Below are 18,135 nucleotides of genomic sequence, written 5' to 3' on the forward strand. Positions count from 1 at the left end.
AACTGAAAAAATATTTAGGCGTAATTCACTTTAATGTTAATATTTTATGAGATAAAAATCAACCAAAAAGCCTATCGATCTGTTTTGCAAAAAAAAAAAAAAAACACAAAATACTTCTTGTTTATTTAAGAGAGATAAAATAAGACTTTATTGATCACACGGCGGGGAAATGTGTGCTTTACCACAGCTCAGGTACAGATAGCAGAAGAATAAAAAGAGTAAACCAAGAATGTAAAGTCAAGAAATACAAAATAAATAAGATAATACAATATACAATGCAATACAATATATACAATGGTAGCTGAGGTTCTGTGTACACGCATACACAGTATGTGTTATGGATACAGGGTGTTGGAAATATGCAAGTAATACATTTCAACTATTCTACTACTACTATTACTATGTAAGTAATAGATATCTATAAGTATAGACATGTACATGAACACATACGTACAAATACACATACATCACATTATTTATTATTGGTTGATTTTTTCTAGAAGTAAATGATCTCTTAAAATCACACACACACACACACACACACAAACCCTAGTGAAATATGATCTCTATCGTCTATGATAATTTTATGTTGGCAAAATAAGTGTGCATTTTCGTAAATGTCTGTTTTACTTATCTATTTAGTGTATTTGTGAATGTTTATGTTACTGTACTCTGTGATTTTGTGTTTCATTTTTTACACGTCCAGTCTGCAAAGTCAATGCACACAACTAATAAAAAAACATAAAAAAAAAAGGCAAAATGAAAGCAGCTGAATCGAATCGAAGTGAAGTAATACATCTCGTATTTTGTTTCCTGCAGCAACACAAGAATAAACATTATTTCAGATGTACATCTCAGTAGTTTCTTCAAAACTCAACACTTTAAAAAGTGATTATAATAACAACCTCCATTGTCCCCTCTTTCAGAGTTAAAAAAACAAAAGTTGTTTTCTTGAGAACATTAGGACTTATCCTGAAGGTTATATTTGCAGCAACAAGTATAAGAGTTTGGTAAGGATGAGATTTTGGAGGTTACTGTAAGAAGAGGAGCTGTTTTAAACTCAAGGAAGGGTATCATTTTAAGTAAACACTCTTTAGTCACAGGTTTGGTTTAGTCTTATTTTAGTCAAAATATAGCTTAAATTATTTTTCTTATTAAACATTGCAGAGAGTTTAAGAATAAAACAAATCAATGACCATTAAAGACGGTTATCATGTAGGAGTAGGCTTATTATACTGTATATAACGTAAATTGTATTCTGATTTGTATACTCCGGCGCGCTAGGTGGCGCTCTGAGATGGCATTAACGTTGTTATTAAATTTGTTCAAAATAGAAAATAAGAATCAGTGCAGGGTGCTGCTTTGCAGTGTTGCTGGGGTTGTTTTGGTTTTACTTTTGAATAGTTTGGACTTTCATATAATTTTATCTATTTATGGGAGCCTTTTTGCGATAGGAGGATTCTATAATGTGGACGTCGCGGTGAGAGACATAGAAATCACTACTTAGTGAGTTTCTGAAGACCTCGCCTCATGTGTTAGCTTAGCTAGCTAGCATTGTTAATAACATAGATAAAACAGCTATGTCCTTGATTTAGAGCAGCATAATACAAAAAACTGGCAGAGTCACGTATTTAGTATTTAACAGAAATGGCCCTATGATGTGGTCACGCATGGTTTGCTTTCCCTAAATATTTTTTTCTTTCTTACAGGTTCATCATTCGCAACTGAAACATCTTGAAAATACCAGACGAAGAACCAAAAACATTCTTTTGGTAGTAAGTAAATATACTCACTTTTCGGTGCGTTACTGGTACATTATAATACAGATCTGAGCTCATAAGCGAACGTTTTTGGCTCTTCTACTGTGTTCAGTGCCCTGAGCAAGTTCATTTGAGACTGCGATATATTGTTATGCGTTTCTCAATCTCTTAAGTTTCCAAGGATGGATTCATTTGTCTCTGGCAGGGGACACTCTGAACAGGTCACCAGGCATAATAGGACTAACACAGATTTACAGATAACAAAACACTCTAAGATCCACATTTACTAATCTCCAATTAACTCAACAGATTACTTTTGACTGTGGCAGGATACCGGTGTAAAGGGGGAGCAGGCAAACTCCACACACAAAAGGCTCGAGCTGAGCTTGGGGTTCTAGCCCAGAGTACTTACAGTGCTGCCCTGTGTTGACTTACATGCCTTCGTTATTTCCTCTAGTTTGATGAGATGGGATTTTGCCAAACATCAAGTTGTGATTTAAAGCCATCAGATCTCTGGATTTAAGCACTCTAGTCTTTTTAAAAAAAAAAGAGAGAGAAGACAAGAGAGACACTTGTGCATGGCAGCTGCAGGCTTCAGCACAAATTCTCATTATGTGATAAGTCATCCCTTTGGCCATCAAAACCATAAAATCTAATCCATAAGTAAAGAACATTTGCATGAATCAGTCTAGACTTTAAAGCCCATTTTCACCAATGTTTTGATTAGCAGAAGACCCGCTCTGCCTCCTGAGCTATAACTACCCTAAATGTTTATATGTGTGGTTTTCAGACATATATTGTAGAGTCTGCTTGAAATGATGTCTGTGCCAAGAACATCACTTTTGAGAACTCACAAAACACCATGAAGTGAAGTTTTTTTTCTAGTCTAGTTTTTCTAGCTAGAATAGTTTGAGAGATCATCAGGCATCCATTTCAGTTTTCTTTTTTTTTCTTTCAAAAGTCTTTTTATTAGACAAAGGTTTGAATGCAATGTATACAATAACGCAAAATGCAACGCAAATCTTGTTCCCACCCTGACCCTTAAAACAACAAATAATTGGCAGCCTGCTGCCCAACTAAACCAAAAACACAGAGAAAAACAACAAAACAAAAAACAAACAAAAACAAAAAACAACAACAAACAGACTCATAAAAGAATAGAAAAAAATTAAGAAGGGGGGGGATGTACTAGCATCTTCTGCTGCGCCAGCGTTAGCACAACTCTCGGCAGTATGGTTTTTCTCGGTTTGTCTCCTTCCCTTGGACAATGTGACACTCATAAATGACCCGAAAAGCAAAACGGGGCTCAGAAAGTAAAATTTTCAATTTCAGTTTTCTATATCCTTTTCATATCACACTACCTGATAAGGGTTGTCTACAGGCTGGGTTCCCTGAGTTTAAGAGGAGTAGTGAAAGAATCGTGTGTGTAATCATCAAACCTTTTTTCCCCTCCCTTACATAAAGAGTAAGAGACATAAAGATATCTCTGATAATGAGAGATCATTGATGTATTAAGATCATTCTTTAAAATGTTGTCTTTATTTTGGCTGACGGTAGAGCAATGTTATAATAGCGTCTATATTGATAAACAGCTATTTAATCCTCTTTTTTAAAATGTTTTTTTGTTGTTGTTGTTTTGCAGTGGCATATCGACATAGCCGAAAATCATTTATTAGAGAAGCATATGAAGAACACTTCTTACCAGTGGATGGAAGAGAGGTGAGAGGATGTGCTTTTCATCACTAATTCATTTGTATTTAGTGAAAATAATTTTATTAGTAGAAATCTCTGGTGTTATGATGTTATCATTACTATAGTCTTGTAGACAGAGTATATAGTGTGTTGATGAGTATTGACCACTTTTTAGGTCAGTGTTCTTTCCAAGTCTTGACACTCAGAAATTTTAGACATGTTTCTCTTACTCTATTTGATGCTGCATTAAGGATAGTATGCTCTGAAATGTCAAATGTGTTGTGCTGTTATTTCAGGTGACAGTTCAGCGGGTTGTAAATATTGTCGAAAAGAGGTCCCACATGCCACGGCCGGGAGTGGAATTAGACAGAAGATTTAATGATGACCCATGGTATGGAGGTCCTCGTGATTACCATGATGGAAGAGGCTATTCTGATGATGGCAGTTATCCAGTGAACAATCAACGATGCTTTGATGAAAATCTCAACTTTGGCAATTTCCGTAGAAATTCCTCTCCCCACCAAAGTGTACGATAAGCTTGATTTGCAAGTGTGGTTCAGAAGCCTGAATCTGTGTTGTGTTAAATCTGCATTTGTGGCCTTTCGCCATTAAAGTTACTGAAATTGTGATTTTTATTTTTTATTTTTTTCAGGAGGCACCGTATTCTCAGCAGTGTTATAGCAGAGATGATTTGAGGCATCAGTTAAGCTCAAGGTAGTATGTTCATTCTTTTTGTTTTTTAAGGTATTCAATTTGTCAACAATTTTTGCTTTTTAAATTTTATCTCCATTACTTTGTGTCAGATCTAAAAATGAATTCTTTGTGTAATACATTCTATTGACCACTAGATGGTGGCAGAGTTCTATCTTTTAAAAAGTAAGCTCAATCAAAAGTTTGGACACACCTTCTCATTTCATGGTTTTTCTTTATTTACATGACTGTTTACTTTGTAGATTCTAACTGAAGGGATCAAAACTATGAATGAACACATATGGAATTATGCAGTAAACAAAAAGTTTGAAAAACATCAAAAAAGTTTCTTGATAATAGCCACCCTATGCGTTGATTTCTGCTTTGCGCACCCTTGGCATTCTCTCGATGAGCTTCATGAGGCAGTCATCTGAAATGGTTTTCGAAGAGTCTTGAAGGAGTTCCCAGAGATGCTGAGCACTTGTTGGCCCTTTTGCCTTCACTTTGCGGTCCATCTCATCCCAAACCATCTTGATGGGGTTTAGGTCAGGTGACTGTGAAGGCCAGCACATCTGGTGCAATACTCCATCACTTTCCTACTTGGTCAAACAGCCCTACACAGCTTGGAGGTGTGTTTGGGGTCATTGTCCTGTTGAAAAATAAACAATGGCCCAACTAAATGTAAACCGGATGGGATGGCATATTACTGCAGGATCCTGTAGTAGCCGTGCTGGTTCAGTGTACCTTCAGTTTTAAATAAATCCCCATCAGTGTCGTCAGCAAAGCACCCCCACGCCATCACACCTCCTCTTCCATATTTCATGGTGGAAACCATGCATGTAGAGACCATCCTTTCACCTTTTCTGCATCGCACAAAGACACAGTGGGTAGAGCTAAAGATTTCAAATTTGGACTTATAAGATTAAAGCACAGATTTCCCCTGGTCTAATGTCCTTTCTTTGTGTTTCTTGGCCCAAACAAATCTCTTCTGCTTATTGCTTTTCCTTAAAAATGGTTTCTTAGCAGCTACATCAGCAGACACTCTTTTCTCGTTGGCCACTTCGACATACCACCAGTTTATAGGCCCAAGCCTCACTTTCAAGGAGTCATACCAGGCTACAGAAGGGGACAAAGGCCACTAGTGTCTACTCACTAAGTCAGACAACCCCACCCTGAGAGGAAAAACAGCTGGACACTGTCCACAGTTAAACACACACACACACACACACACACACACACACACACACACACACACACACACACACACACACACACATACATGTCTCAGGCACTCTGACACTCTGAGCAGCAGGTCTTATTTAATTTCTGGCCTTATTTTCCTAAAGTTCCTAATATTCCTAAATGAATATTAGATAATTTCAGGTTGTCATTTAATCTTGAATATGTATGATGCAGTAATTCTGTTAGGTGCATATTATTTAAAGCTTGTGAAGGAATGCCTGGCATTAAAAAAGCATTTTGCCAGCTTAAATTGTAAGCTCATATATCACATTTTTAAATTTGCCCCTTCTGTTGTTTTCATGCTGACATGTTAGATTTATCATAACTTGTAAAATGCTGACAGTGACATTGTAGATGAACCTTAAAATGAGGCATTTCGGTAAAATTGTAAAAACCCAGAATGCACAGAGTGGTCATACAGTATGTAGTACAACCTGCTTTCTGTGTAATTCTAAACTAAATCTATAGTTTTTGAACAATGATAAAATACTTTAAAATCAAGTGAATATTTTTACAGTTAGTTACCAGATTCCCCACTTATATCAGTCTCACCCACTGCACAACAACTAAAGAAGTTAGTTGTTGTGTACTGTTTAACTGTAAAAATACAAAGACACCCATTTAGGGCTGTTCGGTATAACGATATATATCGGATGATGATATAAAAACGTCTATCGTTTAATTTTACGCTATCGTTTGTTTCGTGGTGTCGCAAAATAAACTGTTTACGGCAATATTTTTTCATCGTTTTGATGGTCACTGTAGTGGCTATATTAATTTCTTAAAGTTCTCTCTTTCTCTTATATTTTATATAACCACACTACGGACGGACAAGCGCCTGTTTTGTTGTGGTTAGCAACAACGACGGTAACACCATCGCGTGTCCGCTTGTTTACTTTCCACATAAACCTTTCACAATAAAGCTCAAGATCCTGTTGAGACTTTTCAAAATAAACTGATTCACGTGAAAGAGCAGATTGTTTACGGATGAGAAGTAAAAAAGATCCGCCAGGTGCTAAAAAATAAACCTTACACTCAAACGTTAGAACAGGCTTTTTCCCGCAGCACGCTGTGTAATAAATACTCACAAAGAAAACGGCTGGTGTTACAACTTATGTCTAAAAATGTATAGTTTCATGCATCAGTTAAAACACTCGACTCCAGCTACATGACGCGCAGCTGGAAACACTTCCGGCAAGTCGAGCTGCCCGAGATTCACAGAATTTACAGAAAATAGTACATTTTTGTGATTTATATCGTTATCGGACGATAGAATTCTTATATCGGGATATGAGATTTTGGTCATATCGCACAGCCCTACGCCCATTTAATTTGACTTGCTTGTGTAATTACTGAGCCTTTACGTGAACTTTGGATCTGTCAGGTGTTTTCTGTGAGTAGAAAAGGAGGGTATTTTAAACAAAGATTGCAATTGCTAAAAATTTCAGTATTGTTCCTATTTGTGTCACAATGCATAGCCAAGAGTTCTGTCAGTTCCTCAGCAGCACTGGTGTAATATTGCTCCACAATCAGAACTGTATAAATGAAGTGTTTAGTTTAGAGAAAGTTTATGCTTCTGGTTGTTCTGCCAAGGTACAGCTCATTTTTTTGAGTCATTTCATCATTACCAAAGAGCTGGAAGTCAGATTCATTTTATGTAAAGGTTACTAACGAGGCCAAGCTGACAAATGTAAAATTACTCTTACAATCCCAGCACAAGATATAAACTCTAGGTACTCATTGCTCCGTAAGACTGAGCAGGACTCATGCAGACGGGGAATAAAGACACAGCTCAGGCACTAATTAGTCAGTCTCTAAATTAAAAGTTGTCTGCGTGGATAAATATACAAATTACTATTATTACTTACTGGAAATTATACATTTAAGTCTTGACTATAAGAATGAAGAGCACTCATGTGCAGACATGAACCTTAGAATGTATGTCATTTGTCTGTGAACGCATGTCTGATAAACGCTTTACTCTCTTTTGTTGTTTTCTGACTTCTAAATAAGATACACAAGCTTTTTTTCTACCTTTAATGTTTGTTTTGGACTGCATAAAATGACAGTGTTTGGCAAATGGCATGCTAAGTCTGCTACTTCAAACAGGCCATGAGTCGTAAAAGTTTGAGCCCTTGTTAGACCTGCTTTTTGTTTGAGATGAGGATTGGGTTCAAGCAGAGGTCGTGACAGCCAGGTGCCTTTAAATTGTTCTGGAGGTTATTTGAACACAAGCTTTGAGTTTGGAGAATTGTGAAGTCGATGTGTAAGGAACTATGGTGATTTAATTATGCTGGGGCTATCAAATGTTGCAAAAATACTCCGAAATTGTATTTAATGGTAAATAAAGAACAGATTTAGTGTCAGTGCGTTCTTACCGTAGCTACAGGCTGCATGAAATTGAGGACAGATCATAGTGAGGAAAGACCATAATCAGTCCATTTTCCAGCCAACAGTTGCTTTTGCCAAAGTGGAAGATTGCTTTAGTTTCAGAAATTTATCAGTACCCCACGGAGTCTTTCAAGTCTTTTTCATTAGTTTTCCTGCTTCCATCACCAATCTGACGGAGTCACTGATGCATAACCTGCACATTTGTTTTTAATACCAACAATCGTAACTAAAATAGCATTTTGAACTCAGCTTTCATAGATTACTTTTAATGTGCTTCTAACTAAACTGCTTCATTCGCTAGTGCTTAAATCTGCCTTTTTTTCTGTTGTGTTCTGTCTTAGAAAGAGTGGTCGAGGACACCATTTTCGCAACAGAGGTCGGGGAGGCCCTACTCAAAGGTCAGTGCGCGACAGAAAAGCCAAGTCAGTGCCCTCACGTGCCTTTCTGGGTGTTGACAAACCTCTTAACTGTTTGCAAACAAAGCTTGAATTTGGAATATGAATTATGATCCAGTCTTGATGCATGTTCAGTTATGCAGATAAGGAAACCACAGAAAGTCGATTCTGTTCATCTGGATGTAACATTGTCAGTGGGAAAAACATTTTGTCACTCATCCAAGTGGCTTCTTTTTTGTTATCCAAGTGCTACTTCCAGATGAACACAATCTGGGATATCTTTGTGGGATACATTACAATCAGTTATATAAAGAGAAATCCAGTTTGCCTTTTGTGTAATCCTTTTCTATGCATACAGTAAGCAGTTTGTTTGGTCACCAGTATTTATGGTATTAGTTTGCTCTCCATAGAAAGGACCATGATGAGTACAGAAACCCTCAGCCTACAGTTATTGTGCGGGATCGCTCTCCTGGAAGAAGGGAAGGCCAGCCGCCTCTTCGTTCTGGATCAAACATCAAAAACTTCTCTCCTGATGGGGACAAAAGCTACACGTATCAGCAGGGACAGCAAAAGCGTAAGTGTAAAAATAGCTCATTTTAATGATTTTGATAATACAGATTCACAGCAGGTGTGTGTAGAGAGGACTGGTCACCAAGGGTCAGTCTATGAAAACAATACCTTGATATTCACATGGATGATCACAGGTTGTTCAACGTCACATTTGCATTTGAACTCTTTCTCATAGTCCACTTTATGTGTATAGTCCAACATCAATTCTTCTCCTCTGTTTTCCACTTTGATAAATCAGACCTAAAAGTTGAACTTGATTGTGTGACCCGGTGTGGCAGCAGATAGTAGGACCTCTAATAACAAAGCACATTCTTTGATTTTGCATGAGAAAAACCTAAAAGCCCATTGATAGGTCGAGAGTTGTGAAGTTGCCTTACCTAATACAGCACTTTCTGTGCAACTGTTATATCCTTTGAAGTGAAACTAGAAATCACTCCCAATTTTACAAAGATAATTAAAATGTCTAAACAAATTAAGCCACTTCAGGTAAAACATCTGTTTTTCAGAGGTGGTGTGTAATGTGTGGGGTCAGGGTGTGCTGAAAAATGTTAGGGTGGTAATTAGGCTAACACCAAACACACTTTCAGAGGCTGGGAAAAGGGTACCCTGAGCTTGGGGTGGTTTGGCTTTGGCTCTACCCTGACCTCTTTTTTTAGTCAGAATGTATTAAATACACTAGCTTAAAACTATCTTCAGAATCGCACTGGGTGTGTCATTTTACTCAGTTTCACTTTTGTGACTTTTATAGGCTTCAGAAATGTCATTTTCAGTGCTGAGCCAGTGAAATTTATTAATGTTTTAAAGAGATCTGACACAAGTTATTAATTTAAAGTAAGAAGTGTGGACAATAATTTCTCCACTTCTTTGATTTCTGAGAGGCTTAAATGTATTTATGTGTTAAAAGCTGAGCTTCATGTTCTACAGCCCTTTGAAAATGTAATAAAACAGTGAGAAAACAGATGCACCTCCCTGCTCCACTACCATCTGGGATGTTAATTAGAGCAGCACAGCAAAGTACTCAAAAAGGGAGTTTGATTATAGGGCACACTGGGCTTTGTCATGAACACAAAAGGTTTAGTTCAAGTACATTTTTACAGTCAATTGTTGTCAGGTACATATAACAAATTTTCTCACATTCTGAAATAAGCAATACAAGTACACTCACTTTATGTAGCATTTGGCTGTGAGTCTAAAAATGAGAACTATTCTGCATTAAACTACTTCATTACATGAATGTTTGTGCTGTGTTTTTATATGAGCAGTTATAACATTAAACTGCATATGGATTATGGCAGACTGGCGCTCATGTAAGAGTGTGTAATAGCCTACAATAGCTTTAGGCTTTATAACTAGCTCTGCATTTAACATGGTTCATTATTATTATAAGTGCTTGACTTTCACACTGTAGTTTTTCTGTTTGCTCTGAGCAACATTATCGCAGTGTCTAACCTTTTTGCGGTGAAAGTTGGTGCCATCTGGAGACACCATAGTCCCACAGCAAAACACCAATTAGCTTTCATCTCAGATCAATTAAATCAAAATGAGAAGTATCCTTCATTAAAATAAACAGCTCGCTTCTATTTGTTTTTTTGTTTTTTGTTTTTCTAGACACACTGGAGCCAAAGACGGCAATATTTCAGTTTAGGCACAGCTGAACTCCATGACCACTATTGTGTAGGAGGCTCCAACAAGGGAGTATTAAAAAAACTGTGACTTATACTTTTCAGCTGCTTCATAAGGCTGTGGTAAATTGTTCACTGTGATAAGTGAGGTACTGTCTCATGTCTCACTGTAAAAACAAATTTTCCTCCAGGATATCTTTTAAAAATATTTTGTGGTATTTTACCATTATTGGGCATTATAGTAGGGAGAGTTCGGTGTCTTTAGAAAAAGAAGACTAAACAACAACAAAAACCAGATTTTAAATCATATATTTATGGGTACTAACATGTATTTTTTGGGTCCCTCTGTGTAACATTAGTCAGATGTATGATAGTTATCTCAGGATGCTTATCTGCTTATTTTCTTACTCTAATTTTACTTTTCTTTACAGATAAACCCAGTCTGGTGACAAGCCACACTCCCAGCAGCTCTGTGGAAGGGTCTCCTCACAGTTCAGCATCTTCAAAGGTAAAAGCAACAATTTTGAGAACATTCAAATAGTTGTTCTCTTAAACTGAATGCACTGACAAATGTGGTAACAGCTGGAAAAAGTGCAGGTAACACAAGCTATGACAAGATGTTACAGAATATCACTTGCACTATTGCATTGCAAATACAGAAGAGGAAAATATTTGCATTTGGGGCTGTAATCCTTCACAATTTATATCCCATTACGATCTACATATTCTTTTGGTTTATCTTGGACATTGAGCCAAATGAAAGTTCTGTGAATGTGTTAATGAAACATAAATCCTATCAATCTTAAGGATGCATTACTCAGATAAGGAGGATAAAGAATATATAAATGATGATTTTAGTAATACGTTTACATAAATATAATAAGTTTCCTTGGTAATTGATTTAAATTCAGTTAACAGAAACCTCAAAAAGTGTGCATCTGGATTATTATGGGTGAAACATATTGTATAACATTTGTGGTCATTGTGCAAAAATCTGGCAGCTCCATCAGCATGTTACTGTAAAAATAATAAGCAAAATTTGCTCTTTGGTTCACCAACCTTTCACCTAAAGGAAAGGTTGGGTTTCCTTTAGGTTATCTCTGTAATCAGAGCAATATACCCTGTCTGGTAACCTCATTTCTGTTTACTGTTGACATGTGGCATGCATAATTAGACACACACGAAAACAAGAACTCAACACCTGTAAGAGAGCAAAGTTGTCTCCATTTGAAAGACTTTGAAATCAGAGCCAGTTTCTAAACGCGGTGCCCTCGGCTCTAACCCCTTAACCTTTGGCCCGCCAGGAAAAAACTTCAGCATCTGCAGCGGAGTCGGAAGAGGCGGCGGCTGCCAGCATGGAGCCAAAGCTGACACCAGAGCAGGACATCAAGGCTCGCCGGTTGGAGGCCATTAAGGCGAAGGCTCTGGAAATTGAGACGGTAGTAAGATTTCCTCCATGAAACTGTCTACCTTCTGTGAATTCACTTTACTTTATATGTTGCTTTGGATAATGTAACTAAGGATAACCACAACTACCTATATGGCTCTTTGCTCAGGCTGACCCTTCATTATTCATTCATTATATCACTAGGTCTTTAATACGACATCAACTAAAATCTTTTTGACCTTAAAACGGTGAGATTATATTTCTGAGATTTTACAGGAAACTAGAGAAATTAGCTTAATTGCGTATTGTGTCAGGATACTGAACCGCCTGTTGGCCAGTGAAACCTTCAGACTCGCCTCACTGTAACTCGTTTCTCTCACTTTTTTTTAGGCCAACTCATGACTGACTTATACACCACTCAGATCAGCCAGTTACAGAGGACATAGGCACAGGTTCAGGAAATAAACTAAGCTGATGTCTTAAGTTATTAAATACCAAACGTATTGAACCACTTTTTTTAGCTGGGACATGCTAATAGGTTCACCTCAATGTGTGGTGGTCTGTTGCTGTACATGTTTGAGTGACTTTATGCTTGACTTTATGTATCACTGTAAGTCATGGAGCAATAAGTACAAGCTGTGCCTCGGCTTGTTGTAGCTTATATGTGAGAATCATATTTTTCTTGCAGAAAAAGAGGATGAGTAAGCATAAAAATGCTTAGCACCTCAGTTTGCGATGCCTCTCACGGCCTGCTATTTGGAGTTGCACTTTTTCCATCCCCTTCATCACTTTACACTACAGTACTACTTATCTATTCCAGTTAAAGCAGTGCAGGAATTGCCCTGCAGGATGCAGGCGGCCCACACACAGTGTGGTACATCTCTTGGCATTAGCACACACATGCTTACCCTGCCATTTAAAGACGTGGTGAGAGGCAGCAACCTCAACTGCGCCTTTACTGTAACATCTGCCACAGGCGCAGTCAAAACCACATAGTGCTCGGTCACTCTGAAGGAATGCCGAAATGAGCCGATCAGGTAGCAAGCAGAGACGGGCCACTGAGTCAATACACTGGTTAAAAAAATGTGTCCTTTTTATAAAAATGTTTGTTGTTTCAAAATGAGCTTTTTTCTACAAGTTTTAATCATTTGTGGACATCTCTGCATGAGGCTCATTCAGTCACAAATAGATTTAATGCAGTGAGTCATTGCATCCCAAGAGCTTATAACATACTGTCTGAAGCCATCATAGGGAGGCGATGGCCTGGGAGGTAGAGTGGGTAATGTGCTTATCAGAAGGTTGGTGGTTCGAACCCTGGATTCTCCAACCTGCATGTCAAAGTATCCTTGAGCAAAATACTGGACACCAAGTTGCATCCACCAGAGTATGAGTGTGTGAACATTAAGTTAAAAGTGCATAACTCCTTCTCTTTTTTTTCTGTTGCAACAGATGGGCAGAGGATCAGTTTATTATTCTTTAAAGTGACCACAGAACATGTCTGAACATGTAAAATAACAACAACAGAGTAGAAACTTAGAAAACATCCATATTTCAATATCACACCAAAGCTAAATGCCTGGGAGTGATTTTCCCTAGAAGTACATTCATCATCTCAATCAGCCCAAATGAAACATATCCATTTCAACTATTAGCCCCTCCATTGAGAGGTCCGGTTTGCAGCTTGAGTGATTAAAATGGCTCTTTTAATATCCCCTAATGTGTACCAGCCCTCAAGTCATTACCCTACTTCCCTTATTATGCAGGACCCCTGCCTGCATCAGTGCTCATTTGAACAGAGCCTCACTAAACGTCCATGTGAGAGCCGTATGTATAATTTCACTCAAAGCCTTTACTTCCCAGCCCCCACACACTTCCAATGCACACTCCTGTCAGTATGTTCACAATCTGGACCTCCACAAACATCCGATTTGGGCAGAAGCCTGCTTTTTAAGGCTCCTCCTTAAGGCCCCTAGTGTTGCCATTTCTCCTGGGGCTCCGGTCCGTCCTGTGTGGGCCCGTAGTATCAGGCTTAAAAATCAGCCCATAGCTCCCACTCCAGAGAAGGAACTTAGGCAGAACCTCACCGCAACCTTTACTCACAACATTAAGAGCATGCTGAGGTCAGAAACACACTTCCTATTAGTTCATGCGAAATAGAAACATTTCTTATAGAAATAATAGTCTCCCCACAGTTGTTCAGTATGTTGTACATATATATCGGTTGTTAATCCTTCAGAAAAATGAAGCAAATGAAGCATTCTCAAGTCTGTTTTGATTCTTTCAAGCATGTAAAACAGTGTCTGTGGGATATAATGAAGTGAAAATGTAATTACTGCCACGAAAGGCTGTAACTTGGGAAGAGCTCAGACATGGCTTTGTTTTGAAAGATGGCAAACAAAATCAACCCGAAGGCGATTAAAGGGATGGGATTGGTGCGTTGGGCATTATACCACATGTTTGTGTCTCACTTAGCCCATGTTTCCTCTCACATTTGGACCAGGCTTTTTTTCTAAATGATTTTTACTTTGTGCAAATGTTCAAGAAGGACAGATCTTTTCTTAGGAGATAAATTTGTTAGTAGAAAATAGTTGCAACTGTTAGAAGGACAAATGGTTTTGTAGGTCGACAGAGAAAAGGGGCCCACGCGTTGCTGCATGAAGCTGACCCTCAGCTTAGTGGCCACACGTGTCGTGAGTCGCTCACTTCCTTGTGGTCGCGTTGAAGTCTATCATTATGTGGGGTTGCAAATTTCACATGACATGATCTGCAGACATTAAGACATCCGCCGCAGTCCAAACATCTCCCACAGTCTGGGATATTTCTGTCAGATTCATTCTAAACAGCCTTCCCTTTGTGTGTATGTGTACAATGCATATTGAAATACAGTGATAATAACCTATATTGCATCAACATTCATTCATAATAGTTATTTACTCACCTAATATTTGATTATTTTTTCCTTTAGCCTTGTTTCAAATGGTCTAAAGCAAAGAAGGTGTGTTAAAGATGCGAGAATGAACAAATAAGTGAGAATTAGGCATCTGAACATGCTGTGGCTGGTTCAGCTGTGAAGTGAGAGAGGAATGATATAAAAAGGATAACTAAAGAGGCTAGAGGCAGTTTTCTTTAACTTAATTGTAATGATCAAGAACAGCATACAATGAAGACCGTTCATGTTCACTCTCCAAGTTTTGTGTGTAATTTTCACATAACGTTTTAACCAGACCCAGCACCTGGGATTTTTTCCCCTCTCTAACAGGTTCGCTCAGTAGCCTCTTTTGCTTGAAAACACAGTAAATGGGTCCCATGTGGTGATCTGTTTCCATCCATATTGTTCAGGAGTGAATGTTATTCTTGTTTCTTTGACCTTTTCCGCATGTTTAAAGCCCCACCTGGCTCAACTCCCTCTCAGATTTTGTCTGTGGTAAATTTATATTTTTTAAATAGTCTAGATGTACAATAATGACAGTTAAACGATTTAGCAAATTACATATTGGAGACATAACTTTTATTAAGTTCTCAGCGGGTAAGGTTAGGTTATGGCAGTAAATTTCTAAATGCTTCAGACTGATGGATGGACACAATTTTGAGTTAGCCTGACATTACATGATATGTTTCTAGGCAAAGAAACAGCAGCTGTGGTTTTTAATTTCCCCAGCACTGACAGAACCCTGGAATATAGTGTTTAACCGGTTAACCTCACTTTCTGTTTAAGCACGGACACTGATTTAAGTTGACAGGCAACATTTTTTCTTTTCAAAGTTAGCAAAGCTGATGGTGTGTGTTTTATTGTATTTTAACAGACTGATAATAGTAGATGAGATACAGTTGGCTAATTTTAGTTCAGCAACTAATGCCTGCACACCCCACAGTCCTAAAATGGCTTTGTGGTCTGAGCATGACACAGATAAGTAGTACTTCTAACATAAGGATGCTGAGACTGTTTAATTATGTCATTACTTTAAAGAAGTAGGTCATGTCTCCAGACATGTGCAAAACTGAGCAAGGACTGTCTTCTGTTTGATCAAGTTGTTATCAATAGTTGAGATAACCAAAAAAATTTAAAACTAGCTAGAAATGATATATATATATATTTTTTGCACTGGCTTAATTTTGATATATATTTGCTGCTTGATCACCTGCAGAGTGGCTGTTTCAAGTTCTCAAGTGACCTTGATTGTAGATGTGATTGCAGCTGAACTCTGGAAGACTCTGATGTCCCATAGTCCTCCTTAACAGGCTGGTGTAGCCCTAAACCTCTGTGCAGAGTCAGTGAAGGGCCTTGCATTTTGCCATTTTTCCTCAGGTGATAAAGATGTTGTCAGCTTGCATCTGGTACTCCAATAAAGAACTTAATAGCTGTTTTGGGTCGGCAGTAAAATCTCTATGGGACATGAGAGCTTGTTGCAATGTGGTGTGAAAGAATGCTGCAGTCAAGTTAACATAATCTGACACCTCATGTCCATTTTGTTATAAGCCGACGTGCACAAATGTAGGTTCACATTCACACACCTATGTGATGAATACGGGAAAAGTAGGTTCACAGGTATCCATGAGCACAGTAGTTAGACTATAATTTAAACAACTGTCAGTGTTCACTTTGTATTTGAGGTTAGTTACTTAATCATTTCTGCTCAGACGGCTTATAAATACATTTATGTTGCACTTACTAACTCAACCTGGGACTTAATTATTAATTTCAAGAGTAAAGTATACATGTTACATGTATGAAAACCTACTTAGGTTTAGTTCTAATTGATTTCATTGTGTAACTACACATCCAAACGACATCCTTTGCTTTTCTTGTAATTTGAAAAAAAAAAAAAAAAGATCTGTTGCTTTTAAAGCCAAAAGACTCAAGATTTTAATTTGAAGAGGCAACGAGAAAAAAAAAAAAGAATCAAAGACTATAATATTCATTTTTTTACTACTCACCACAACAAAAAACTGTCTCAATCTCATCCCATCTCTAGCATCCTCTTCTGTCACATCAACCCTTCCACATGTCCTCCTTCATTACATCTATAAACCTTCCTCTTTTCCTGCTTCTTGGCAGCTCCATATTCAACATCCTTTGCACAATATATCCACTATGCCTCCTCCTCACTTGCTCAAACCAGACTTGTGTCTCTGTTTTGTCTCCAAGCTGCTCGACCTGAGCTGTCCCTCTGATATTTCTAATCCTGTCTATCCTGGTCTCTCTCAGTATAAACCTGAGCATCTTCAACTCTACCACCTCAGCTCAGCTTCCTTCTTAGTGCCACTGTTTCAGATCAGAACAGGGTTCACTTCTGCCTTTTAGACTTTCTTTTCATTCTTGCAGCTGTCCTTCTCACAAATCAGCCCTTTAAGATAAGGGCACAGTTATAACATTCAAATAGAACAATTTATTATGTCTTTATAATGTGGCTTTGATTTTGTTTTGTTTTGTTTTTTATTCGCTGTGTCATGATATTGCATACATAATGACATTCCTGATGTGATTGTTTTGTTTACAGCATTACAGACAGGACTGTGAGACGTTTCGCACGGTGGTGAATATGCTGGTGGAAAAAGAGCCCAGCTTGGATAAAATGCTGCAAGCGCCACTAGACAAAAATCTGCTGGAGATCAAACAGCGTTGCCTAGATGCTCTTAGGAACTTTGTGAAGGAGCTGGATGAAGTAATAGAGCAGCCGGACACCAAAGCGTAAGCCGCACATCACTAAAACATAGAGGAGATAGAATAGAGTATCAACACTTTCCATTTGAAAAAAGTGGAAAAATGTTCCATGTGCAAAGTTTATCTAAAGTGTTTAACTATTTTATATTTTTACTGTGTTCTTCAAAGAACAGTACTGGCAATTTATTTACACAAAACACTCATGTACAGTATTATGTGCAAACAGGATCATTGTGATAGAAAGAGGTATGTTTAAAACTAGACTGAATCACTGAAATGCCTATTGCATTTTGGGTCAAAATCAAGATACTTTGTGAACTGACATATAACTTTAAAGTGCTTTTTTTTTTTTTTTTTTTTTTTACCATGAATTGTGTTGTCAGAAACATAAAATGTTATTGCATTTATAATTGATGTAAGCTTGGTTAACATTGCTGCTAAAATCTTCTGATAAGGAAATTACAAAAAAATAAGAAATCATGAAATGTAGCAGATAGAATGTTTTTTACCTTTAGCTATGGCTGCAAGTGCAGCTGAGACCAACACAAAAACAAGCATTATCCACCAGTTATCAAAGGGTCCAAGTTCATGACGTGTTTTACTGGTGCAGGAGAGTGCATTTTTTAGGATATGCATTTATTTTCTTTTTTTCTGCTTGTGAATATCTTTTTGCTTTGCAGTTAAGACTTTTGCAAATAAAATGTGAGACCAGTAAATAAATGAT

The 18,135-nt window shown here is 37.7% G+C and overlaps 1 protein-coding gene across 3 annotated transcripts in view; it reads left to right on the top strand.

Moving 5' to 3' along the window:
* LOC102797300 (uncharacterized) overlaps positions 1-18,119 on the top strand; it is a 64,953-nt gene extending 46,834 nt beyond the window's left edge. The window contains exons 1-10 of one of the 3 annotated variants that reach the window (XM_006782528.3): positions 1,344-1,506; positions 1,710-1,775; positions 3,403-3,479; positions 3,749-3,979; positions 4,105-4,166; positions 8,117-8,173; positions 8,581-8,744; positions 10,794-10,870; positions 11,667-11,801; positions 17,248-18,119. In XM_006782528.3, coding sequence (XP_006782591.1) covers position 1,775; positions 3,403-3,479; positions 3,749-3,979; positions 4,105-4,166; positions 8,117-8,173; positions 8,581-8,744; positions 10,794-10,870; positions 11,667-11,801; positions 17,248-17,442 — 999 coding nt within the window. In that variant the 5' untranslated portion in view covers positions 1,344-1,506; positions 1,710-1,774 and the 3' untranslated portion in view covers positions 17,443-18,119. Of the gene's footprint in view, positions 1-1,343; positions 1,507-1,709; positions 1,776-3,402; positions 3,480-3,748; positions 3,980-4,104; positions 4,167-8,116; positions 8,174-8,580; positions 8,745-10,793; positions 10,871-11,666; positions 11,802-17,247 lie in introns of those variants that run through there. The other 2 variants (XM_035913301.2, XM_087844382.1) reach the window with 2 other exon arrangements.
* Positions 18,120-18,135: the final 16 nt, after the last annotated feature.

The sequence above is a fragment of the Neolamprologus brichardi genome, chromosome 7 (genome assembly GCF_056152115.1).
Source record: "Neolamprologus brichardi isolate AB-2024 chromosome 7, ASM5615211v1, whole genome shotgun sequence".
NCBI lineage: Eukaryota > Metazoa > Chordata > Actinopteri > Cichliformes > Cichlidae > Neolamprologus > Neolamprologus brichardi.